The following is a 26,697-nucleotide window of genomic DNA, read 5'->3' on the forward strand; positions in this document are numbered from 1 at the left end:
TGCTGCTTGGCCTGCTGTGTTCATCCAGCCCTGCACCTTGTTGTCTCTACTATTGAGGCCATCTCTGTTTTGCTTTTTTTTTCTCATTATTGGTTTAGAACAGAGAGTTGCAGTTGAGAATTGAACTTTGAACAGCAGCTTGTTTCAAAAAAAGAGAGTGCAAAAGACTTGATGTTGAATTGGTCATTCAAGGGAGAAGCAGTGGTGGCCAGTCAGCCATATAGAATATTAAAAAAAGAAATAAAAAAATAGACTGAACTGGCTCTGAGTTTTGGACAGGAGACAATTTTGCTTTAGAAGCTGCTGGACTGGGAAGTTTTTGTTTTTGGTTTCATTATTTTTCTCCAGTTATTGTCTTGTTGAAAGTTCTGAGAAAAGAAACCCAGTCTGTAAGAAATAAGTAAAATGCCTCCAGAGGTCTGTGGGAGTTGTTTGCATTGACTGGTGACTTTGGAATTCAAACAAGATACACTGACCTGTGTGTATGTAATACAACCCATCATTCAAGGATTACACACAGGCCTAGTATTCATTAGTATTCCTCTGGTATTCCTCTGGTTATCAAACTGGCAAATTCTTTTTTTTTAAATTTATCTCTTAACCGTGTCTGTCTGTCTTTTGGTATGAGGGTGGGGTTTCACATCCAAATAAGATTGGTCTTAGATTGTAGATATTAATTAGATTGCCTTACAGTTTACCTGCGTTCTGCTAAAGTTACATTCTTAGTAACAAATTGTTCATTTTGATTAAGAGCAACTGAGCAATTTTGAGAGTCATTGAATGGTTAAAAATCACTTTGTTGCGAATCTAGTGATAGTGAAACCGATTTGGTTTGGCTTGCTCTCCCTGTGCTGTAGCACTACCTGATCATAATTTAATACATTTCAATCACAACCCCCTCAGTTTCCACTGCTCCAAAGAAAACAACTCCAGTCTGTCCAATCTCTCTTAATATTACCCAGGACATCAGTATCACTCAGTTCAAGTTTTTAAAAAAAATTCTTTTCCTGGATGTGGGCATTAGTGGAAGGAGCAACATCCATCCCTAACTGCCCTTGAGAAGGTGGAGATGAGCTGCCTTTTGAATCAAAGCAGTCCATGTGGTGTTGTTCAATTATGCTGGAAGAGACTTCCAGATTTGTGACAGTGGTCATGAAGGAATGACGATGTGGTTTGTTGAGGTGGCTCCTGATCAGAGTGGCACAATATGGTTGCCTGTTGGCAGAAAGATGGCTGCAGTAACAGAATTAGCTGATCCAGCATTAAAGGGAGGCCGTTAAGTCAGCACAATGGTAGCTTTGAGAAGGAGTTACCTCAAGAAACAAATATCTTACAAATTAATGTACAAAGAGTTCTGCACAAAGAGCAGCTGCAGGGGTCTATAGGAGACAGTTTAATAAGAAATGTCTAAGAACAGACAGCTTGAAGTTTGTGGCAAGCATTAAAGAGAAAAGTAGGACCCCACAATAACAGACACAGATGATAATGTTGGGATTATAACTCATGAAAATCTAGGAGGTCAGACAAGTTCATTGAGCTGTGAAAGTGATTGAGTTTTAGTCTTATCAATGAGAATGATGTTAATTTTTATTACGTAAAGAGTTAGTCAGAGTGGAGGAAGTAAATTTCATCCCAGAAGACAGTATGTAACTGTATGTAACTGAAGTATGTAGCTAGGATAAGTTATACTGCAGCTGCAAAATAAAGGGGAGTGTCTAACTGAAGCCTCCAAGGTCAGGTGGGACCGAAACTGCTCACAAGTCATTAGCTAAAGAACGCTAACGGTAGGTGTAAACATAAAACTTTACACGTAACTAACTTTATATTCAAACTAATATTATGAATCTTGTAGTAATTAGTAAGAACTAACTTCCCTTTGTATCTCCTGTGATTAGGACAGTGGGAAATATAAGATGAGTAACAGAATTTGATAGGGATAACAATGAATACAATGAATAATAGTATTTGAGCAGCCCTTACAGATAAGCATGTCTGGGAAATGTCTGAAAAAGAGTAAAACCTTTAATTCTGGAATGTGAATTAATAGGATGCATTGTAAGATCCCAAGGCTTGATGATTACAATGTCTGGTGTACATCACGAGATCATGGGGAACCTAGGGCTGACCACAGGGGTGTCCATCATTGATCAGATGTTTCACAGAATTGGATGTATAGGTGAAAGGGAAAGGAACAATGATGATGTTGCATGTAATTATTGTAACGTGAAATGTACAGAAATGTTGTATCCCATTAGGGAAATCAGAGCGTCATTGACCTCTTTTCTGATCTGAGCCCTGTATAAAGGCCAGATAATGGACTTTATTGTGTGTGTTTGTGTGTGTGTGTGTGTTTGGGGGGGTGGTGTTGGGGGGGAGCAAGGCCATTGAGAAAGGGGTGTCTTATCTTCTGACCCATAGCTGCCTCCCTGCTTGTTCATGGCAGACAGCATTAACTTGAGCCCTATGTAAAGGCCAGATTCGGAGTGCTCTCTGGCCTCTCCAGCACGTGTGGTAAAGAGCTCAAAAAAAGGTTGATTGTACTTCTGAACACAGAACTCAAGGCTGCTCTTTCACATCCCTTCCCCAACATGGTTGCAATACAGAACAGTGTGTAACTTGGAGGAAGTGTTCTAGTGCATTTGCCACCCTGGTCCCCTGAATGGTTGAGGTAATGGTTTGGAAGGTGCAGTTGAAGGACCCTTGGTAGTTGTTGCTGTGCACACTGTAGATTGTACATATTGCTGCCACTGTGTGTTGGTGGCGGAGGGAGTGATTATTTAAAGTGGTGGATGATCTGCCAGTCAAACAGGCTGCTTTATCCTGAATGGTATTGAGATTCTTCATTGTTGTTGGAACCACACTCATCTGGCAAGTGAAAAGTATTCTATCATACTCCTGATTTGTGCCTTGTGGAAGCCTTAGGGGAGGGCTCAGAAGTGAGCTACTCATCACAGAATTGCTAGCCTCTGAACTGCTGTTGCTGGCTTGGTCATAATGATAGAGTGGGGAACATATTGGGCCAGGAGTTTACAGGTACTGGTCAAATACTATTCTGCTGCTACTGATGGTCTACTGCTCCTCAAGGCTGCCCACTTTTGAGTTGATAGATTTCTGGAATCTATCCCACTCCATTGGGGTGGCATGGTGGCACAGTGGTTAGCACTGCTGCCTCACAGCGCCAGGGAACTGGGTTCAATTCCACCCTCGGATGACTGTTTGTGTGGAGTCTGCACGTTTGCCCCATGTCTGTGTGGGTTTCCTTCGGGTGCTCTGGTTTCCTCCCACAGTCCAAAGATGTGCAGGTTAGGTGGATTGACCATGCTAAATTGCCTGTAGTGTTCAGGGAGGTGTAGATTAGGTGGGTTATAGGGGGATGGGTCTGGGCGGGATGCTCCAAGGTTCGGTGTGGACTCATTGGGCCGAAGGGCCTGTTTCCACACTGTAGGGATTCTACGATTCACAGGATAGTAATGTCACACACCTTGGAGGCATTTTCAATGTGAATGCAGGCTTTGTCTCTACAGGACAGTATATCGGTCATTCTTACCAGTACTGTGGCTGTGAAATAAGACCCTTAAATGGCTATCCTGGACCATTTGTTACCCTCGACTTTATTGTGTTTGTGTGTGTGTTTGGGGGGGGGGTGTTTGGTGGGGAGCAAGGCAATTGAGAAAGGGGTGTCTTATCTTCTGACCCATAGCTGCCTCCCTGCTTGTTCATGGCAGACAACATTAACTTTGTGACTCAGTACTATTCGAGAATGGTTTTGTTATCCAGATATTAAGTGAAAATTTGGGCTGATGTTCCAATTTGTGAATGTTGAGTAACAGTTGCAGCATCTGTGTTTCTAGCTGACTGGTTTAAGACCACATGATATTTTATCATTTAGGACCTTGCTGTACTTATCCATCTGTCTGTAAAGGAACAGTGTATTGCCACAGAAACAAAGACCATTCAGGCCGACAATCCATCATCAAGACTTCTTCACTCTATTTTCCTCTCCTTCTACTTGGTCACAAGTTCTGCAAACTCTTAATTCACAGTGGTTAATAAGTGATCTTTTATTCAACTGAACTTATCTCAGTACTGCACCCTTGAGATCTTTTTTCTTCACCATGCTGAATTTAATCTTCATTTTGCTAATATCTACTTCCCTAGCATTCTGATCGCAAATAGTTTGTTGCATTTCATCCTCATTTTTTCATTCCATCTGTTTCTACAGTTTTTGTTTTGACTTTGCAGCACTTTGACACCTGTGTCTTGATAGTTCCTCTGTTATAACACTGCTCATTATTTTTTAACCGCCTTCACCCTCTTTTACTGTTGCTAAACTGTTCCTCTTTACACTGTTTTTCAAGAGCCCCATCTCCTTCTGTCTGTCTGCCTACCTATTGCTACAAAAACTTTTCCCAACTACATTGTTCTACTGCGGATTATAAATTAAATCTACATTTCACAAACAAACAGTATTCAGAAAAGAATCACCAAAATGACACTAATTCCTTAGACTTCTGCAACAATAGCCTCTAAACAAAAAATCCACAGCATTGACATACAACACTTTGAGTTTTATTTCCATTTGAGTCTTGTTGTGATAGAATGGGTTTCTTCTCATACCCATTCCTGCAGCCAAGACATCTGCAGAACTTACGGTGAGCTAGTTTCTGCAGTTATGTGGATGATGACATGAAACACATAGAAAATGCTTATTGCATTTTAATGTTGGCTCAAATAATTTTCCAAAAATGTATCTTGATTTTAAAGTCCTGTCCAGTCAAGCAGATTAGCTTATAGTCTTGTGTTGTTCCATCTATATTGGCAAAATATATATTTAAAAAATCACTTGATCTCTCAACTCCATTTTTTTCAAAGCATAGTGTTCATTCTCAATTTTGCTTATAAAAGTGAATCACTTATAAAAGTGATCCATGAGCATTACTGTATACGTGTGACAATGGTGCATTCTCTATATATTGGAAATAGAAATTTATTTGCAAGTAATTAGTGGTAAATCAGAAGATCTAGGTGTAACTACTTAAATGTTATACTATTGGGACCAGATTTTGGCTGCAAAGGTGGTTAGCTTGAGGCAGGAAATATTCCATTTCTCCAGACTCATCTTGCTTAAAAGTGTCCCAGATTGCAAGATATTCAATTTAGGCAGGTACACTGACCCCAAAGCAGATTTTAAATAGTCATGGCAACAGGTGAATATTGAGGCATGCAAGTCCACTTTGGTTGTCTGGGATTTGCTGGTGACTATTTGAGGCCTTTTCACCTTCAATTTTCATTCCTGACCCACGTCCAACAGCCCCACATATCATCTATGACAACAGGACGCCTTTCATCTAGAAGGAAAAGGACAGTTGAATAGAAGCACGACTACTTGCAAATTCCCTTACAAGCCACACACTATCCTGACTCAGAACTGTTTCTGGGTTGAAATCCTGGGACTCCCTTTCTAACAGCACTGAGAGTGTGCTACCCACCATAGCTTGTGCTGGTTCACTACAACCTTCTGAAGGGCAAGTAGGAATGGGAAATACATGCTAGCTCAGCCAGCAATACTTACAAAATGTCATTGAACAAATGAAAATACCAACTCAGCCAGTATCCATCATAGGCAGAACTCAGGAGCAATATGGAGATGGAAATAAATTTCAAAAACTCTAAACCAACTGTCACTGTGCACACTGTGCACTGAAAAACTCACATTCACAAAAAGATCAATTTTTAAAATTGAAAATGATTAATCAAGTTTATGAAGCACAGCTACATAATTTTAATGAATAGGCCTTAGGAAAATGTGAAGAATGTACAAGAATATAAGAACTAGGAGCAGGGGGAGGCAATCCGACCTCTTGAGCCTGCTTCACCTTTTGCTATGATCATAGATGATCTCAACTCAGCCTCAACTCCACTTTCCCGCCTGCTCTCCATAACTCTTCAAACCATTACTTATTAAAAATCTGTCTATCGCATCCTTAAATTTACTCAATGTACCAGTATTCACCACATTCTGGAGTAGTGAATTCCCACAAATCACAACCCTTTGAGAAAAGTAATTTCTCCTCATCACATCTCATAAGCAGCAGTGAACGCAACTGAAATTGTTGAAGTAGATGTTACACCACTTGGCCTAACAATCAAAGTAGTTCATCAGCTTTTTTTAAGCCGACATAATTTTCCCTTCAAGAGGATTTACAGCTTCTACAATGTAAGTTAAGGCCCTTGCAATGGCTCAAATGTTGAATGAACTCAGCATTAATTAAAAGCTCCCTCTCAGTTTGGATTTCCCTCCTGTGTGGATCGCAGCCCATATCACACCCTTTCCACTGTTGCAAAAATAGGATTTGTTAGAAAATCAAGTTTGATTAACACCAGTGCACTAGAAGTTATAGCAACCATTAGGCAAGATGGTACAATTTTGACATTCATGTCTGTGATAAACCAAGAGGAATAAGATTGTGTTCTTTCTGCCACTACTACTGAGGAGTTGGAGTGGCTGGAGTGGGAGGAGGGGGGTAGTGGAAAGCTAGGACGTAGATATTTGGTATCCTTGCACCATTAAATCATGAGACAGATTTTATGTATGTTCTAAACAGGGCTAACCTGTAGTCTGCTAATCCACATGGTCAGAAAATGTACAGAACTGTATATTTTTATTTGGTATTCACTACTTTATCAATAAGTTCTTATAATCCTGATTTATTAAATGATAAAAATTCTGAAAAAAGATCTTTCATTCCATTTGATTATCTTCCATCACAGTTTTGAAATTGAACTCACTGTAACATAACATTCTGGTTGTGCTCCATTGAAGGTGATTATACCAGGTCCCCAACTTCCCGTTGGCTAGGTTGGTACTACCAAGCACATTTGGTGGGAAACTCTCAAGCGGAATGTAACCGAGCAAATTTACATCGAATCCCCAAACAGACCAAGGCCATCACATTTTTGATATGAATCTGCATAAATAATACTCCTCAGTAATAGGAAACTGCTTACCTAGATCACTCTCTGTCATGGTACCAGTGCAACAGGGAATACTCCTTGTCATTTTGTGTGCATTATGCAACAATTGTTGTCTTCATTCATATGCAGTGAAAACCCCAAACCATCTGTTTTTAGCTGTAATTCACACAAACTAGTACAGTTTCACAAATTAATTTCACTTTAAATGCTAAACAGCTGTTTGTACATTATTCAAAGCACCTTTATTTCTTGCTGAAGTGGAATCCTTATTTTGCACAATGCAACAGTTACATGAGCTAACGATCAGATGACCAATTCACTTATTTGAACTATACATGATTACAGATTTTCCATATTCCCTTTATTAAAATCTTTACAATGGATAGCACACAAAATAAGGTTTACACATTTCATTTGAATTTTGAAAATTCAGCACTAGCTGGAGGGTTTCTATAATGAGTTTGACCCACCACAGGTCATGACTAGTGTGTGAAGACGTGTTGGGTTCATAACTAGTAGCAAGTTTAGCTGAACATCACTAAGCATCATGGTTAGCAGCTTAGGCAGATGTGGACAAGCAAGGTTAAAAATAACTCACCTGATGAAGAAGGGATACAATGTGATGTTCCTCATTACAGCAGGCTTGGATGTAACAATGGCCACTCCTATGAAAAAACAATTGAAGGTTCTCTCTGTTTTAGACAGGGATGAGAGAAAACTGAAATCCCAATTCCATTACATTACACTGTGTAATCAGTGTTTTCTTGAGAAGGAAGATATATGTCTTTCCTAATCATTAGGTGTGGTCAAATCTGTGGTCTTACTTAAGGACAATTACTGACACATTCAGCCTGCAAGTCTGGCATGTTATTCCATTACGACAGACAGACACACACATACACATGAATTTTGTACTTCATATGTCTGATTCCTCTACGGAAAGAGCATATTCCAGGCCTTGTGAAGAAGGTGTTTCACTTCAGAAGGGTGATCCACTCAATAGCAACACTTTTATATCAGAATTGTCGCATGCAATTCCATGGATGCTGGCAAACTCACAAGTGAACATTTACCCAGTTATGTCAACTAGAATGTGCACCTTCAAAAAGAAAGTTAAAAATAGGTAAATAAATCTTAAAAACAAAAGTCATGTCAGTGACAAGAGTAAGTGATGGGATAATGTTATTGCGAATCAAATTATATACTGACACTTTATGTTTGTCTTGATTTTGATGGCCCTGGGCTAAACCTTACCTTTTTTGGCTAAGTGTGAGAAATGTTTAGCTTTTGGAGGGATTCTTGAGCATTTTACAAAACACACTTCATTAACTCCTGCCCTGGCCTGCAGGTGTCCGTTATGCCCTTTCTGAACAACTCACCACCCACCTGGTATTTGTTGAAAGACCAATATCACTTGCACCATTTAAAAGCCAATTGCACCCGAATAAGTCGTGACACTTCAGTGCTGCTGAATACAGTTCCTGACATTTGCTCCAGACGGGGTAGATAAGGGGAAACTGTTGACAAGCTTTGTACATAGTGATCTGGAGGTCCCTCTCGGTAGGCTTGTGCAAATGTGGGACTTGTCCTTCCACCAGGACCAACAAACCATGCCATTCTGGTCTGAGGTTCTCACCTGCGTCAGTGCACTCTTAACTGTCAGGATGAATGCCCAACGGTGTAGAAAGAAGGTCAATGTCCTTCTCCATTCTGCCAGTGTGAGTTGCACAAACCTTTTCCTGATACCTCACGCTCAATGTATGTCTGCTACTGTTGTGAAGTAAACTCCCGAGGCTTATGCTCTACACTCTCAATATTGCTGCAACTTCTTCCCTCACTCGCTCTCACCCACACTAATCCCCGTGTACACCCTCTGCCTGTCTATTCACTTGCTTGGGTCAACCTCTCCAACTGCATTAAAAATAATAGCTTTGCCATCTACTTTCACCTCCTTTAATAACTGCCTTTCTCTCTCTCTCTCTCTCTCTCATTCTTGGAAGAAAACAGCATACAATAGAGCAGAAAAAGTCAAGAGGAGTGGTGGCCTGATACATTCAACTCCTCACCCTTAATGAGGAGAGGACCTGGACTCTGACCACCACACGAGGCTGACTAATCAAGTCCCTGAACTGGTACTGAAGCCTTCTTTGGGCATGATTTGCAGGTTAGGTGGATTGGCCATGCTAAACTGCCCCACAGTGTCCAGGATGTGCAGGCGAGGTGGATTAGCCATGTGAAATGCAGGGTTACAGGAATACAATAGGTGGGTGGACTGCTGTTCTGAGCATCGGTGTGGGCTCGATGGGCCTGCTTCCACACTATAGGGATTTTATGATTCTATGCCATGTCAGGGCCCTTTCAGCAAAGGCTATCCCTTTCAATGTGATGGAGGCCTGCTGACAGCTAATACAAGCTTCTTGCATTTGTGTTTCTGTGGTCAGCAAGGCAAAACAGATGTAATATGGACCTGATAGTTCTGGGTGAGGGAGCATGGAGCACAAAGGAAATACAAGGCAGGAATTGCTTCGAGCATCCAGGTAGGCTCAGAGTGAGTGAGCACTAAGTTTGACAGTGAGCGAAGAGCCCACAGATGCAACCTGGTCCAGTCCAGAGCTGGGTGTGTGTTCCTGTGCACACAGTGTCCTTGTGGCAGCATTACAATGATGGCTGCCGATGAAACACGAGGTACAGGTTTTCCAGGGCACTGAAAATGGATTGGAGACATGCCATGAGGGTTCTCAGAGGATTTTTCATGTCAGATGCTAATGTTTATGAATGTGCGGTGTATGTGACTAGTGCCTATACAGTATGCCTTGAAATGCTTATGTCCCGTGTCCAACATGGGAGCCCTTTGGAACAAGTGGCAAGCTGGGGTTGCCAGTGCCCACTCTGATTTTTATGTCAGGATTTCTCAATGTCTAGCTTGTAAAATCGGAAGCTGATATTAATGAGATAAGTCGGGCCATCAACAGTGCGCTTAACAAGCAATAATCCTCCTTAATTAAAATAAAACAAACAACTGTGGATGCTAGACAGGCGAAACCAAAACAGAAATTGTTGGCGATACGCAGCAGGTCTGGCAGCATTTGTGCCAAGAAAGCAGTGTTAATGTTTTGAGTGCATGATTCTTCATCAGATCTGTCAGCAGCTGGGAAAATGTGCTAAAGGTGAAGTTGAGGCGGTGGCGAGGTGGGGGGGTGTAGTGGAGTGTGGATGGTTGGAGATGGAAACAGGATGTGAGAGGATTCCATCCCATTGTCCCAGTTTCTCCATCTCTATTGCATCTGTTCTGATGATGCCACCTTATGCGGTAGGGGTGGGGGCAGGCCTCAGAAATGTCCATCTTTTTCCTCAACTGAGGGTTCCCCGCTATTCTGATTGACAGAGCCTTTTGCCATGTTTGACCCATCTCCCACACATATCTGTCCTCACCCGTTCCTTTCCCTCCCACAACAACGGTAGGGTCCCCAGCCCTCAATTACAACCCCACCAGCTTCCACATCTAAAGGACTGTTAATACGCCACTTCCTCCAACGGGATACCATAACCCGACACATATTCCCCTCCCCTCCCTTGTCAGTCTTCTGCAGGGACTGTTCCTTCTAGGACACTCTGGTCTACTCCCCCTCCACTCTCAATACCTCGTCACACCCACACTTGCCATGCAAACGCAGAAGGTGTAACACCAGTTTACCTCTTTCCTGCTTGCCATCAGACTTAGCTTCCAGGTGAAGCTGTGATTTACCTGTACTTCATTCAATCTAGTCTACTGTGTTCATTGTTCACAGCATGGTGTCCCCTTCACCAGGGAGATGAAGCACAGACTAGGTGACTGCTTTGCAGAACACCTGTGTTCTGTCCATAAAAATGACCTCAAGCTTCCAGTTGCTTGACTCTTCAACACACCACCTTGTTCTGGCGCCAACACTTCTGTCGCAGGCCTGCTGCCGTGTTCCTATGAGCCTCAGCACAAGCTCAAAGGACAAGATCTCATTTTCCACGTGCAGACCCTGCAGCTTCAAGGACTCAACATCAAGTTCAAAAACTCTGGAGCCTGATTCCATCCTTTCATGTTTTTTACCCATCCCACACACAGGCCTGCTGTGACGTGGGTTGCTTTGAGCACAGTCACCTACCCACATCCACACATAGGCCTATTATCACATTACACAGAAACATGGAAAAACAGGTGCTGCAGTAGGCCTGTTGCTCCTTCCAGCCTTTACTACCATTCAAAAAGATCATAGTTGATCATGCAATCTCAGTATCCCATTCCCGCTTTCTCTTCATACCCCTTGATCTCTTTAGCCATAAGGGCCACGTCCATCTCCCTCTTGAATATATCTAAGGAACTAATCTCAACAGCTTCCTGTGGGAGAGAACTCCACTGTTCACAACTCTCTGAGTGAAGAAATTCTTCCTCATCTCAGTCCTGAATGGCTTCCCCTTTTAGTTTTAGGCTGTGACCCCTACTTCTGGACTGTCCAAAAATTGGGAACATTCTTCCTGCATCTAACCTGTCCAGTCCCATCAGAATTTTATATGTTTCTATGAGATCCCCCTCATTCTTCTAAATTCCGGTGTGTACAAGCCCAGTTGATCCAGCCTTTCTTCATATGTCAGTCCTGCCTTCCCGGGAATCAGTCTGGTGAACCTTCACTGGACTCCCTCAGTAGCAAGAATGTCCTTCCTCAGACTAAGAAACTAAATATGCACACAATATGCAAGGTGTTGCTTCACCAAGGCCCTATTTAACTGCAGCAAGACATCTTTACTCCGATACTCAGATCCTCTCGCTACAAAGGAGAGTATGCCATTAGCTTTCCTCACCACCTGCTGCTCCTGTATGCCAACCTTCAGCAACTGCTCCACCATGACACCCAGGTATCGTTGCATCTCACCCTTTCCTAATCTGGCACCATTCAGATAATAATCTGCCTTCCTGTTTTTGCCACCAAAGTGAATAACCTCACATTTATCCACATTATACTGTATTTGGCCACTCAGCCAGCCTATCCAAGGCATACTGCAGTCTCTCAGCATCCTCCTCACAGCACACACTGCCACCCAGCTTAGTGTCATCTGCTAATTTGGAGATATGGCATTCAAATCCTTCATCCAAATTGCTAATGTATATTATGAACAGCTGGGGTTCCAGCACTGTGCCCTGTGGTACCCCACTCATCACTGCCTGCCAGTCTGAAAAGAACCCGTTTATTCCAACCCTCCGCTCCCTGTCTGCCAACCACTTCTCTATCCACATCAATACATTACCTCTGATACCATGGGCTTTAATTTTGCTTATTAATCTCTTGTGTGAGGCCTTGTTGAAAACCTTTTGGAAGTCCAGATACACAACATCTACTGATTCACCCTTGTCCACTCTACTGGTCACATCCTCACAAAAATTCCAGAAGATTTGTCAAGCATAATTTCCCTTTAGTGAATCCATGATGACTTGGACTGATCCTGTTACTGCTTTCCAAATGCTCACCTATTACATCCTTAATAATTGACTTAATTTTACCCATCACCAATGTCAGGCTAACCAGCCTATAATACCCTGTTTTCTCTCTCCCTCCTTTTTAAAAAGTATGGTTACATTAGCTACCCTCCAGTCCATTGGAACTCTTCCAGAGTCTACAGAAGACTGGAAATGATCATTAATGCATCTGCTATTTCTAGGGCCACTTCCATAAATACTCCGGGATGTAAAGATCAAGCCCTGGGGACTTATCAGGCTTTAATGCCATCAATTTCCCCAATGCCATTTCCTGACTAATAATGATTTCCTTCAGTTTCTCCTCCATGCTTGACCCTCTGTCCCCTGGCATTTCTGGAAGATTACTTGTGTGTTCTTTAGTAAAAACAGACCCAAAATATTTGTTCAACTGAGATAACAAGGTGTAGAGCTGGATGAACACAGCAGGCCAAGCAGCATCAGAGGAGCAGGAAGGCTGACGTTTCGGGCCTAGACCCTTCTTCAGAAAATTTGTTCAACTGGCCTGCCATCTCTTTGTTGTCCATTATGAATTCATGTGATTCTAATCGTAAGTGACCAATATTTATCTTCACCAATCTTTTTCTCTTCACATATCCATAGAAGCTTTTGCAGTCAGTTTTTATGTCTTCCGCAAGCTTGCTCTCGTCTTCTATGTTCCCCTTCTGATTTAAATTTGTTCTCCTCTGCTGAATTTTAAATTCCTCCCAGTCCTCAGGTTTGCTGCTTTTTCTGGCCAATTTAAATGCCCCATCTTTGGCTTTAACACTATCCCTGATTTTCCTTGTTAGCCATTGGTTGCTTTCAGTGTAGTTCACCCATTCTGTCCTACTCTTAGCTTTTGGTCCACTATCCATAATATTTCATCTCTCCTTCACTCTCGCTCTCTGTCTCTCTGTGCTCCATTTCCACCTATCTGCTCACCTCTCCCCTTATTCCCTCCTCCCCCAACTTTATGTTCAGCATAATTACCATTTCCCTAGCTGCCAACAGTTCTGAAGAGGAATCACTGAACTCAAAATGTTAACTCTGTTTTCTTCCCACAGATGCTGCCAAGCCTGCTGAGTTTCACCAGGAATTTCTGTTCTTGCGATAATCCCCCTTAATTGTGTCACCTGCAACAGCATAAAAGATGCAGCAAGATGCTCCTGAAGTCAAGATATGCCTCAATGGCCTTCTCATCTGATTCTGCTACTGTACCGCCACAGTGCCATAGTTCATGTGTTACTGACTCTATAAGGTATCGCCATGTCTCTGATTGGTGTTTCACTAAGCTCAGTAAGATTAACAAATACAAAGAGATACACTTATCACCTTTTCAGTTTAATATATTTGATAATTCCATTATGAGAAGCCCTTATGATTGAGCATGTCTTCGTTTCAATATATTTCATCTCAGTTTAAAATCGAGCAGTCAGATCAGACTTATTTAATTACCCTTGCCAGCTTTTGCACAGTCCCTGCTATATGTTTAAACAAGGATTTCCCAGGTGGGATTCAATGTGTAAATTTCACAGCAACTGTGATGAAATATTAACACCTGTGACAGTTACACTCAAAGAATTTTAAGCTAATTTCTCCACTTGCACATTTGTTAAATGTCAATTCCAAAAATCTTCCTTAACCTTTTAAAGTTCTTACACTTCTTAATAAGTTTGGCAATATGGACCAAGGTGACATTTGTACCAGATTATTCTATAATTCAAAACCCCAGCAGTGGAAAAGACAGCTGTCTATGCTGGTTCCTCAAAAGATGTGCTCACTTCCCTGACTGCTCCTCAAAATTTCCCATTGCCTTTTGTGAGTCGGTGTTAAGCATGGTATATGAACCATGTTAGTACAAGGAATTGAATGCAGTTGGAATGGCTGACTAGCACAAATGGAATACATATAACGTTAATAATCATACGTTAGAAATTACTCGGCAATTTTATTGTACAGAACCTTAGCACATTTTAAAATAAACTAAATGGGTTAACTATGCAATTAAAATAAATAGGTCAATCTCTCTATTAAAGCAGAAGAATTCAAATGAACAGATTAAGCATTTGTGATATTACCTTGCTAAAATTTGTTTAGAAGCCTTAACTCTCCAAATCTCTGCTAATGATTTCCTAAATGCCAAAGCTAAAACAAAGTAGGACACTAACTTGCACTCATCACCTTATACTTTCCGTATCATCCGGACTGTGGTACACTTAAGAACATGCAATATTTCTCCCAATGAACCTGACAATTGTCATTACTTATGGAGTCCTAAAAGACATACAGATCAAATTGAGCCTGCAGACTGGGCGATGTTGATATTTTTCATTTATTTATGTGGTGTGGGCATTACTGGTTAGTTCAACATTTATTGCCTATCCTTAGCAGTTCAGGATTTTAACCCAACGATACTGAAGGAATGATGATCTATTTCCAAGTCAGGCTGGTGGGGGTTTGGAGGGGAACGTGCAGTTGGTGGTGGTATCCCCTTGTCATTCTAGATGGTAGTGGCTGTAGGTTTGGAAGATGCAGCAAAGGAGCCATTGGGAATATCTGCTTTGCATCTTGTAAGTGGTACACTCTACTGGTTCTGTCCATTTTTATTTATTCATTCATGGGATGTGGACATCACTGGTGGGGCCACCATTTAGTGCCGATCCCTGGTTGCCCTTCAGAAGGTGGTGGTGAGTTGCTTTCTTGAACCAGTACAGTCCACAAATTGTAGGAAGACCCATATAATTCCAGGATTTTGATTCAGCGACACTGAAATAATGGTGCTATAGTTCCAATTCAGGATGGTGTGTGGCTTGGAGGTGAACTTGCAGTTGGTGGTATTCCCACGTATTTGCTGTCCCTGTCCTTCTAGATGGAAGTGTTTGTGGGCTTGAAAGATGCTGTCTAAGAAACCTTGGTGAATTTCTGCAGTGCACCTTGTAGGTGGGACATACTGCTGCTACTGTGTGTCGTTGGTAGAACGAATGGATGTTTGTGGATCTGGTGCCAATCAAGCAGGCTGCTTTTGTCCTAGATGTTGTCAAGCTTCTGGAGTGTTGTTGGAGCAGTACTCATCTAGGCAAGTAGGGAGTATTCCATCACACTCCTGACTTGAACTCCGTAGATAGCGGACAGCTTTGAGGAGTTAAGTGGTGTGTTACACATTTCAGGATTCCTAGTCTCTAAACTGCTCTTTCAGTGACAGTATTTATATGGCTAATCCAATTCTGTTTTTGGTCAATGGAAGTTCCAAGGATGTTGATAGTGCAGATTCAGTGATGGTAATATCATTGAATATCAAAGGGCAATGGTGACATTCCCCCTTGCTAGAGATGGTCATTCCCGGTTCCAGTGAGATACAAACATTACTTGCTCCTTGTTAGCACAAGCCTCGATATTGTCCACATCTTCCTGCATTTGGATATAGAGTGCTTTTGAGAGGAACAGCAAGAAGAAAAAACAGAGACCGTATTTACATCAATTTACCTTACTGCACTTGCATTTCTACTCTGGTGTATTGCCAGGAGTATTCACTGCATTGTCCCTGTGGAGTTGAAGTTTCACCTTCATAGTGTGGTTAAACTTCATTGTGCTGTGTTGCTAAATGGAGTAAATTTATAACTGGAATAGAAGTGGCAGCAACAAGTGGACATCATGATATGAGTCATCAGTGACATCAAAATTGTACTCCATTATAATCTGTAACTTCAAGGTCAAGCACATTCATTACTGTCAAGTGAGACCATCATTTCTGGTTTAATCAGGAATGTCAAAGAGCATGACAGGAGCAGCACTAGACAAACCTCAAAATTCTGTGTCACCTGGTCAAGATATAACATGGGTCTGTGTGCCAAACAATGAAAGCAGTATGAGATAGTCAGAACTAGCCAGGCCCTCAACCAATGAATCAGGTGCCATATCCATCCATAAATGATGGAAGACAATTAAATAACTATTGGGAGAAATAAGCTGCATAAGTATTCAATTTCCAACAATGAACGAATGTAGGATTCAAGTGCAAAAGACAAAAGATGAAACATCGCCTCGTGGTATTACCGCTAGACCGTTAATCCAGAGACCCAAATAACATTCTGGGGACCTGGTTACAAATCTTGCTATGGCAGATGGTGGAAGTTGAATTCAATAAAATCTGGAATTAAGAGTCTAATGTTGTCCATGAAACCATCGTTGATTGTCAGGAAAAACCCATCTGGTTCACTAATGTCCTTTAGGGAAGAAGCTGCCATCCTTACCTGGTCTGGCCTACATGTGACTCCAGACCCACAGCAATGTGGTTGACTCTTAACTGCCCTCTGGGCAATTAGGGATGGGCAATAAATGTTGCCTGGCCAGTGACGCCTTCATCCCATAAATGAATAATGGAAGAAAATTAAAATCTATTTCAACCAGAAATGCCAACTGGATGCCGATGCATTTTCTGACTCTTAAAACCTATCCACCAGCTAGAAACTGCTGACAAATCAAGTTGAAAAGCAAGGGAATAAAAATGCTTGTGGAGAAATTCTGCAATGCAAGTTAACCTACTTGGAATTTTTCAAGAAGCCCATTCTATCTAACAGTTTTCCTGCATTGTTTGTCCTGGGAGCGTGAAAGAAAATTAATGCAAAATAATGCATTTTGGAGCTTAATCAATGCCATAAAAAGGAATAATTTACTGCTAACTATACAGTTTCACTCTTTGCATTCTTAACATTCCTGCAATTACACTGAAAATCTAGTTTTCAATTACTACTACAAGTTCCCACAAAACAAACACGGCATCACCTAATTTACACTTTCTGACTCACTCATCTTCTTGTTTGCACCTTGTTCTTGTTAACATTTTCCAACCTTTGTGATTTTCCAAACTATAGACCTTCATCTGTTTTTTGACTTTCTCAAAAAACGAAGTTATGTTCATTGAGGAATATTTTTGTGCTTTTCTCTTACCCTTAATGTGAAAAGTAGTACTTAATCTTTTGCATACAGAATTTTCGTGTAATTAACCAATGGTTTAGTAAGCAACACTGGAGCAAATTTTGTTTGACAGTGCTCCTTGTACTTGGCTTTCCAGGCTGGAAAACATGGCTGGGATTTTCCAATGGCCAGATAGCCATTCTTGCAGCGTAGATGGAAGCTGCATGTTGGAATTCTGCAGAATCCCTGAAGTAATAGATTCCTAGGAAACTACCTGTAAAATTGAAGATTATGATGGACATTTCAACTGTGTCTGGAATACTCTGAAATTATCCATTTAAATGGGAGAATTTGCAGGGTTGGAAGTACAGTTAAAGTTAATCAGGGAAAAAAGTTGGCCTGACTAGTCTGACTCCTTGGTAGCCATTAAACTGAAACTCCCCACTGAGCAGTTCAGTCTACCACACATACATCCCCCAAAACACACCTCCCCTAACCTCTTAGAAACACTGGACCCTCACCTGATTCAACCCCTATCCCCGGAATCCAACACCCAACCCCTTAGGACCTGCCACCTCCTCTACTTCCCAGGACCCAGCATCCATCATTTTCCCCCCGACCCAATATGCCCCTTCCCCACCACTGGACCAGACATCTACTTCCACCTACAGCAACTACTGCTCTTAAAAAAAGAAAGATGGGATGCCCTCCCCTGGCTATACCATACTATGAGGACATAGCTGGATTTAAGATATGTGCTGCAGTTCTACAGGATCCATTAATCTCCCACCAGAAAAGCAGAGGTCTTTCTTAACTTAAGAAAGTAGGAGTGGAATAGCATCTGACTCTAATTGCCAACCTCGGAAAATCTGGCCTGAAGTATCAGGAGTGAAAGCAAAATGCTGTGTATTTGTGAAATAAAAGGAGAAAATCTCGGAAAAACTCAGCAAGTCTGGCAGCATCTGTGCAGAGGCAAACAGAATAGGAGTCTTGTCGGACTCAAGAGATTAACTCTGTTTCTCTCTCCATAGATTCTGCCATACCTGCAGAGATTTTCCAGCATTTGCTCTTTTTATCCCTTATATCATGAATTTGGAACGTTTTCCCTCAACCAAATTTCCATGCATAGCAGGGTATTGAAGAAGGCTGTGGAGTTGAGACTTAAAGCAGTGTGACAGACATTTCTGACCGTATTCCACAGAACAGGGCAATAGTATTGAAGGTTCTTTCGCTGTGGATAGGAGGAAGGAGGTAGCACATTACAGTAGCAGTAAAGAACCTGGGTAGGGATGAAATATAGGACAAAAAGACTGAAGTAATATATGAAGACATGCAGACATTTTGACCCAAATACATTGCTTTCCTGCAGAAATAAGTAGTCTGTGAAGAATGGCAAGGGCAGGGTGACAAGTTAAAGGGACAGTCTGCAATGTAGAATGCAAGTTAAAGATGAGTGGAAAGCAAGAGGAAGATTGGTAGAAACACTGTATGTAGCTGTGGTAAAAATGTGGTTGACTATTTCAATGGTGCTGTGGGTGAATTTGGAGGATTGGAAGTGCAGTTACAGTTAACCAGGAAAAAAAGTTGGACAAATAAATACGAGATATGTTGTTTGAAACTCCACTTGAGTCAAACAGAAGATTGAGATCATTCATTTTCATGTAATCTGAGGAGCAGGGATAAGGTTGAACTTCTGAAGAAAACAAGAACTTGCGTATAAATTGCACATATCTTAGAGATGCCAAAATCCATTGAGTTGAATGAATTATTACATTGTACATTCCTATTCCAATGTTGTAAATGTAATAAAATTTTGTGCATGATCCTGTAAAAAGTAATAGGATGAATGATCAGTTGATCCCTTTTTGATAATGTTTTTTTGAGTAAGAACTAAGAGGGATAATTCCAATATTGTCAATGCTGAGGAAAGTCCTGGCTCAGCAATAACTTGGTGTCTGAAAAGCATTTTGATACTTACCGATATTTTCAATTTGGAGAGCAATTATTGAAATCATTTGCAAAACAACAGTTCATTAAGACATACCTCTCACAAATTTACATTTAAGATAATTTAAATAGATTAACTAAAAATAAAAGCTAAAATTTGCACCAAGATTTGCAATCACATCTCATTTAAATTCATGTGAGATACTAATAGAATCAGTGCTGTTTAGCTAGGGCAGATCAAGGGTCTAGATTTGAATCAAATTAGCTGCTTCTATTAATTTCAAACAAATTAGGACAGTTACCTCATTAAATGAGGAACTAATAGCAGGGTGGCCAATGTAAGGTTTGGAATCTACACATGCATTGGCTGGAAATATGTCATTCTATTACACATTTATTATTATTGCTGTCTGCTTGTTCCCTTGTTGTATTGTTATGGACCAGACCAAATCTCCTCAAAATATATGAAGACAGTCTAGACCCTAACTTTTCTTATTTTAAAGGCAAGTATCAGGCACTGTATTCCAGGTGTGACCCGATTGGTCAAACTACCAGTCTTGAAGCAAACTTTATTCGTACCACCATTGTTAAAATACAACCAAAGAAAGAAGAAATTGAAATAACAACTCGATAGGGAAACTTAACAGAATAATAGATTGTTTAACTACTAAACAGTGACTATTTCAATATGGTAACGTCCCATAAACACACCCATGGCAAAGGCAAAGTCAGTAAAATAGATTGTCTCACATGCAATTCTCCAATCCAGGAGGAAACACATCAAGAAAAAACTCTGAGAGAGAGAGTAACAGGGAGAGATGTGCTGCAACTTCTAAACCCAGCTTCAAGATCCCAGCGACTGTTACACGCAAAAACTAAAAATCCCGGTTCTGTGGGAGCTTGACCCTACCCATTCAGGCTGTTTCTATTGTTCCAACTGGAAAAACCCAAGGCCCACAAGCTTTTTTTTATTGGCTTTGGAGCAGACTACCCTACACCTCTGTCACTACCTTTCTTCATAAAAATACCCAGGACAAAATGCAACTCATAAAGCCATAGTGCCATCATAGTATTACCTACAATGCAAATCATACAACATACAATTTGACATTCCTAATCTGTATTTCTTCAACTAATGCCAATAATCCACAGACTATTTGTGAAATGTAAATTAAATATATTTCTACCGTGATAAGTTGAGAAAAGAATATTTCTCTCTGATCAACAAATTGGTTGTATATTTACATTTTCAAAAGTAGTTTGTTCACAGATTTTGGAGTACCTTTGGACATTCAACATACAGCTACATGAGAATCATTTGGACAGAAAAGATGTCACATTGTTAAAAACACCCCTGAGCCTATTAGTTGCCCTAAGGTAAAATGTTAGTATTGTGACTAATAGCTTTGTGTTCAGTGTCACAGAAGCTGACTTTGTTAAAGAATAAATATGCAACTCTGTACCTGGACAAACAATGTCAAAGTCTCTGCCCTCTTATAGACAGAAATTTTTTTATTCATTTTTTTCCTCCATATTATAACCACAACTTGATAAAGTGATGTTGAAAATAAAATGTGAATTTGAGTTTCTCTTGAACTGTAATTTGCTGTCCGTGCAAATGTACTGTTTCATATACAGTTGCAATATCCCATAAATTGTAATTGCTTTATAAAAGCAGATTTCACAAAATCATTTCATGTTACATGATACAGGAATAAAAAACACGTAATCGTTCATTTAAGTTAAAGCAAATGCTATTTGCTTCATCATTTTCCAAATCGGTAAAGACCAGGATAGAAAATTAAAGGATGGTTTATTCAAACAAGGAATTAGGCAGTACAGACATATAGGCAATCTCCTCTCCTGGGATTTGAATTTGAATCCAGTGCCAATGTTTGAATTCACACCTGCAAAGGGAATATTGCATCAGTGTACTGAATTCCGATGAGTAGAAGCTGTTCAAGGGGCGAAATAAGGATAATCCAGGAAACTATAGACCACTGAGTCTCACATCAGTGGTTGGGAAGGTATTGGAGAGAATTGTTAGGAATAGGATTTATGTGCATTTGCAAAAGCATGGTCTAATTAGGGACAATCAGCACGGCTTTGTGCAGGACTGGTCGTGTCTCACTAACTTCATTGAATTTTGTGAAGAGGTGATGAAGGAGATCGTTGAGGGTACAGCAATGGATGTTGTCCACATGGATTTGATTAAGGCTTTCAACAAGGTCCCTCATGGTAAGACTTAAGATATCTTCCTGAAGATTAAGATGCAAGAGATCCACAGTGACTTGGCTGCTTAGATTCAGAGTTGGCTTGCCCATAAAAGATAGAGGGTAGTGGTGGAAGGCCAATTTTCAGGCTGGAGGTTCGTGATTAGTGGTGTTCTGCAGGGATCCGTACTAAGACCTCTGCTGTTGGTGATATAAGTAAATGACTTGGATGAAAATGTAGACGGGTGGGTTAGTACATTTGCAGATGACACAAAGATCAGTGGAATTGTGGATAATGAAGAAGGTTGTCAAAGGATACAGTGGGACATAGATCAGTTGCAGATATGGGCGGAGCAATGGCAGATAGAGTTTAATCCCGATAAGCGTGAGGTGCTGCACTTCGGGAGATCAAATGTTAAGGAAAATTATACAGTTGATGGCAGTACCCTGAAGGGCATTGATATACAAAGGGATCTTGGGGTTCAAATCCATAACTTCCTGAAAGTGGCCACAAAAGTAAATAGGATAGTAAAGAAGGTATATTGTCTTTATTGGTCGGGGAATTGAATACAAGAGTCAAGATGTCGTGTTGCAACTTTATAAAACTTTGGTTAGGCCACACTTAGAGTACTGCATTCAATTCTGGTTTCCACATTACAGGAAGCAGGTGCAGACTTTGGAGAGGATGCAGAAGAGGTTTACCAGGATGCTGCCTGGATTTGAGGATATGCGCTATTAGGAGAGGCTAGATAAACTCAAATTGTTTTCTCTGGAGTGGCAGAGGCTGAGGGGAGACTTGATAGAAGTCTATAAAATTATGAGATGCATAAATAGGGTTGACGGTCAGAATCTTTTTTCCCAGAGTTGAAATATCTAATAGTAGGGAGTATGCATTTAAGCTAAGAAAGGGAAAGTTCAAAGGACATGTGAGGGGTAGATTTTTTACACAGAGAGTGGTAGGAGTTGGGAACATGCTGCCAGGGGTTGTGGAGACAGATATGATGGGGGCATTTAAGAGATTTTTAGATAAGCAAATGAAAGTGAGGAAATGGGGGGAAATGGACCAAGGGCAGGCAGAAGGGATTAGTTTAATTTGGCAACATTGTGGGCAGAAGGGCAATTAGGGACAATAATGCTGGCCCAGCCAGTGACACCCATGTCCCCCTAGTGAATAAATATTTTTAAACATGTGCCAGGATGTCCACCACATGTGGATTTTAAGCCACAGAATGTAGTACTAAAACAATTGTACAAACTTAAACAGAAATCTGCCAAAGCCGTTCTAAAACATAGAACAGTACAGATAGCTTACGACCGCACCTTCCGGGCAACCAGACAGAAATGGCATATGGTATTAAGTGGCAGGTATTACTGTGAACAGTTAATCAGCAAATAAGGTGTAAAGAGTAACTCGAATTAGTGGTGTTAAAACAGTTCACATTGCATAATATTTCAAATCAAAGTTACAAGTTAGCACTGACAAGTATTGTACTTAAAAATATTTATGTAAAATTTATAACTTCCTCTTATACAAAGCCTCTCACAATGTCAGGACATCCTGAAATGTTTCAATGTTGAAATGTAGTTGCTACAATAATCAATGAAAATGTGGCATCTAAATTTCCAAATGGCAAATGACCAGACAATGGCCTCACATTTTATTATTGTATTAATTCCTCATCTGAAAGGTGAGGCCAGAGAACCATTGAGTTGAGAAGACACAAAGAGCTTGCTGGCCTCAGGACAAACATGATTTTACAATGAGACTCACCAACAGACATTGGGCCCCTTCATAATTTGCTTAATCCTCTCTCAATACAGTTGGAAAAGTGTGTTCTGCCTGCCCACAAAATTGGACATCAGTAATTTCATTAATACCTTTAAGATGGGTCATGAATGGCTGCATTTCTAGTCCAAACTAGTTAGTTATGTTGATTTAAAGGTAAATGTTGACCAAGACAGGAAACAGAAATTAAAATCCCTAGATACAGACAAAAACTCCAGTTCCTTGTCGCTGATTTTTTCCTGTGAGATGGCGTAAATGTCTGAATGCATTTTCCAACATGTGGATCCAGCCTGAATGTTTTGGGTTGTGACCTTTTCCATAAGACCATAAGATGTAGGAACAGAAATAGGCCATTTATCTCATTAAATCTGTTCTGCCATTCTATTAGATCACAGCTTGTTTGATAATCCTCAACTACACTCTCCTAACTTTGCCCCATAACCCTCAATTCCCATATGGATTAAAAAGTTGTCTGTCTACCTTAACGGTGCACGTGGAGCCCTCTGTTCCTAGATGCCCCCACAGGTACACAACCTTACTCTGTCCAGCCCTCTAAGAACCTTGTACGTTTCAATATGTTCATCTTTCAATTCTTTTAATCTCCAATGAGTATAGGTCCAATCTACTCAATCTCTCCTCATAAAACAATCTTTCAATACCTGTGATAAACCTAGCCAATTTCAGCACAGAGATAGTAGGAACTGCAGATGATGGAGAATCTGAGATAACAAGGTGTAGAGCTGGATGAACACAGCAGGCCAAGCAGGAAGGCTGACGTTTCGGGCTTAGACCCTTCTTCAGAAATGGGGGAGGGGAAGGGAGTTCTGAAATAAATGGGGAGAGAGGGGGAGGCGGATAGAAGATGGATAGAGGAGAAGATAGGTGGAGAGGAGACAGACCGGTCAAAGAGGGAGGGATGGAGCCTGTAAAGGTGAGTGTAGGTGGGGAGGTAGGGAGGAGATAGGTCAGTCCAGGGAGGTCAAGGGGGCGGGATGAGGTTAGTACGTAGGAGATGGGGGTGGGGCTTGAGGTGGGAGGAGGGGATAGGTGGGAGGAAGGACAGGTTAGGGAGGCGGGGACGAGCTGGGCTGGTTTTGGGATGTGGTAGGGGGAGGGGAGATTTTGAAGCTTGTGGTTCTTTTATTATTCCTTTCAACATACATAACGACACATTTAACCACATTACAATCCATATGACAAGTTTACGCTCACTCACACAGCCTGTCTATATCTCTCTACAGACTCTTTGTATCATCCTCACCATTTGTTTTGCCACTTATTTTTGTGTCATCTGCAAACTTGGTGACAGTCCATCTACTTGCCTCACCCACATCATTGATATATTATAAGTAATTGTGACTTCAGTACTGAATCTGTGGCATCCTACTAGTTAGTTGCCATTCTGAAAAGTCCCCATTGATAGAATCAGTACAGAAAGGCCCTTTGGCTCATTGAATCTGTACCAAGTCTTATCCCAACTCTCTCTGCTATTATTTAGCCAATTCTCTATCCATGCTTATATGCCACACCCAACACCATGGGCTCTTATTAAGTAGCCTCATGTGCAGTGCTTTTCCTGGTGGTCTAGTGGTTAGGATTCAGTGCTTTCACCATCAGGACCTGGGTTCGATTCCCAGTCAGGGAAGAGAAGTTCTTCTCCACTAATTCATTGTGGTGACAGCACTTTGGAATGATTTTTGGGCCGGCACGGTGGCTCAGTGGTTAGCACTGCTGCCTCACAGTGCCAGGATTCCAGGTTTGATTCCACCCTCAGGGGACTGTCTGTGTGGAGTTTGCACGTTCTCCCCTTGTCTGTGTGGGATTCCTCTGGGTGCTCCGGTTTCCACCCACAGTCCAAAGATGTGCAGGTTAAGTGGATTGGCCATGCTAAATTGCCCGTAGTGTTCAGGGATGTGTACATTACGGGGATGGGTCTGCGTGGGATGCTCTGAAGGTTGGTGTGGACTTATTGGGCTGAAGGGCCTGTTTCTACACTGTAGCTTCTATGATCTTATCATATGCCTTCTGAAAATCCAAATGTTACATCCACTGGTTCCCCTTTATTTATCATATTTGTTACCTCTTCAAAGAATCCTAATAAATTTTTCATGCATGGGTTAACTCAGTTGTTTGGACTGTTGTCTTGAAATGTGGAGTGATGCCAACAGTGTAGGTTCAATTCCTGAAGTTACCAGCAAGGACTCTCCTTCTTAAACCCTTCCCGCGCCTGAGGTGTGATGACCTCAGGTTAAACTTGCCACTAGTCATCACTCTCTAAAGGGAGGGCAGCTCTTTGGTTTGTTAGGACTATGGTAACCCACATTTACTCTTTCATGCTGACTCTGCTTAATTATGCTATGCATTTCTAAATGCTCTACTATTATATATTTTACAACAGAGTTTAACAAAAGATAGCCAAACCAGTGAGGTAGCCAAAACAAAGCTGGCTTTGCTCATGCAAGGCAGGCTGATGGACAGAAGTCATATTGTTTATGCTTTATAATCTGTAGAAGTGTCTTTGTAAAGTGGCAAATTGGCCATTCTTGCTGGATCACCATGTTGCATGTGCTCCGGTACACCAACAAGCTAATATTTAGTGTAGAGTACTGCCACTAATTCTCCCCTTTCTATATTGAGTCTAAGGGCTTATTTGGCTAAGAGTGATGAAGGATGAACTACTGATGAGTCTTGACGGACACTTGTGTTAACAAGGTACAGTTTATTGCAATACAGTAATAGGTGCAGGGTACACTCAATGATCCCGCTCAGTTGTGTGCCTGCATGCACGGCCTCTCTAAGGGTCTATGTACAGCAATCAGCGTATCCATGCTATTCACAGCTTTGACTTATGGTTCTGCAAGCCACTGCGGTGCACAGACCTTAAAGATCCGTGCTGAAGAAAAGAAACTAGAGGAATGTTGGTTACACTGAAGAGTTGAATATAACAACTAAGTCTATCAGGATATACTGATGAAGCATTGCCTCCATAGAGATTTCAAGCTGGACTCCTCCTTTCCTTCCTCAAAACTGGAGGACATCAGGGTAATTGGTGATTAAACAAGACTTCAACATTAACTCTCCTAGAACTTTTATATTATAGAAGACTAAACTCTAGCATGCACAAAAAGGAAGATGTATGTCCAATTTAGTGTCTTAAAATCAAGTTCTCTAGATATGCAAGTTGCAACTGAAATAACGTAGGACTTATTGTACAAGTAATGCCGATGTTCTGAAAGCAATGCTGTTGTGCAATAGGACTCTGAGGAAGCCCTAATCTATGCAAACATGCAGTATTTGTGCATGAAGTTTAAACTTCAAATGGATGGATTTAGCCTGCTGGGTCTCTCTCAGAATTTTCTGACACTGTCCTTAGCTTTGGA

The 26,697-nt window shown here is 41.1% G+C and overlaps 1 protein-coding gene across 1 annotated transcript in view; it reads right to left on the reverse strand.

Moving 5' to 3' along the window:
• Window positions 1-26,697, reverse strand: part of LOC109916491 (NACHT and WD repeat domain-containing protein 2) — an 84,541-nt gene that overhangs the window by 54,697 nt on the left and 3,147 nt on the right. Inside the window, exons 2-4 of the mRNA XM_048600800.1 lie at window positions 8,924-8,955; window positions 8,744-8,784; window positions 2,550-2,565 (exon numbers count right to left, since the gene is read on the reverse strand). Of these exons, the coding sequence (XP_048456757.1) occupies window positions 2,550-2,565; window positions 8,744-8,784; window positions 8,924-8,955 (89 nt within the window). The remainder of the gene's footprint in view (window positions 1-2,549; window positions 2,566-8,743; window positions 8,785-8,923; window positions 8,956-26,697) is intronic.

Source organism: Rhincodon typus, chromosome 1 (genome assembly GCF_021869965.1).
Source record: "Rhincodon typus isolate 14 chromosome 1, sRhiTyp1.1, whole genome shotgun sequence".
Lineage (NCBI taxonomy): Eukaryota > Metazoa > Chordata > Chondrichthyes > Orectolobiformes > Rhincodontidae > Rhincodon > Rhincodon typus.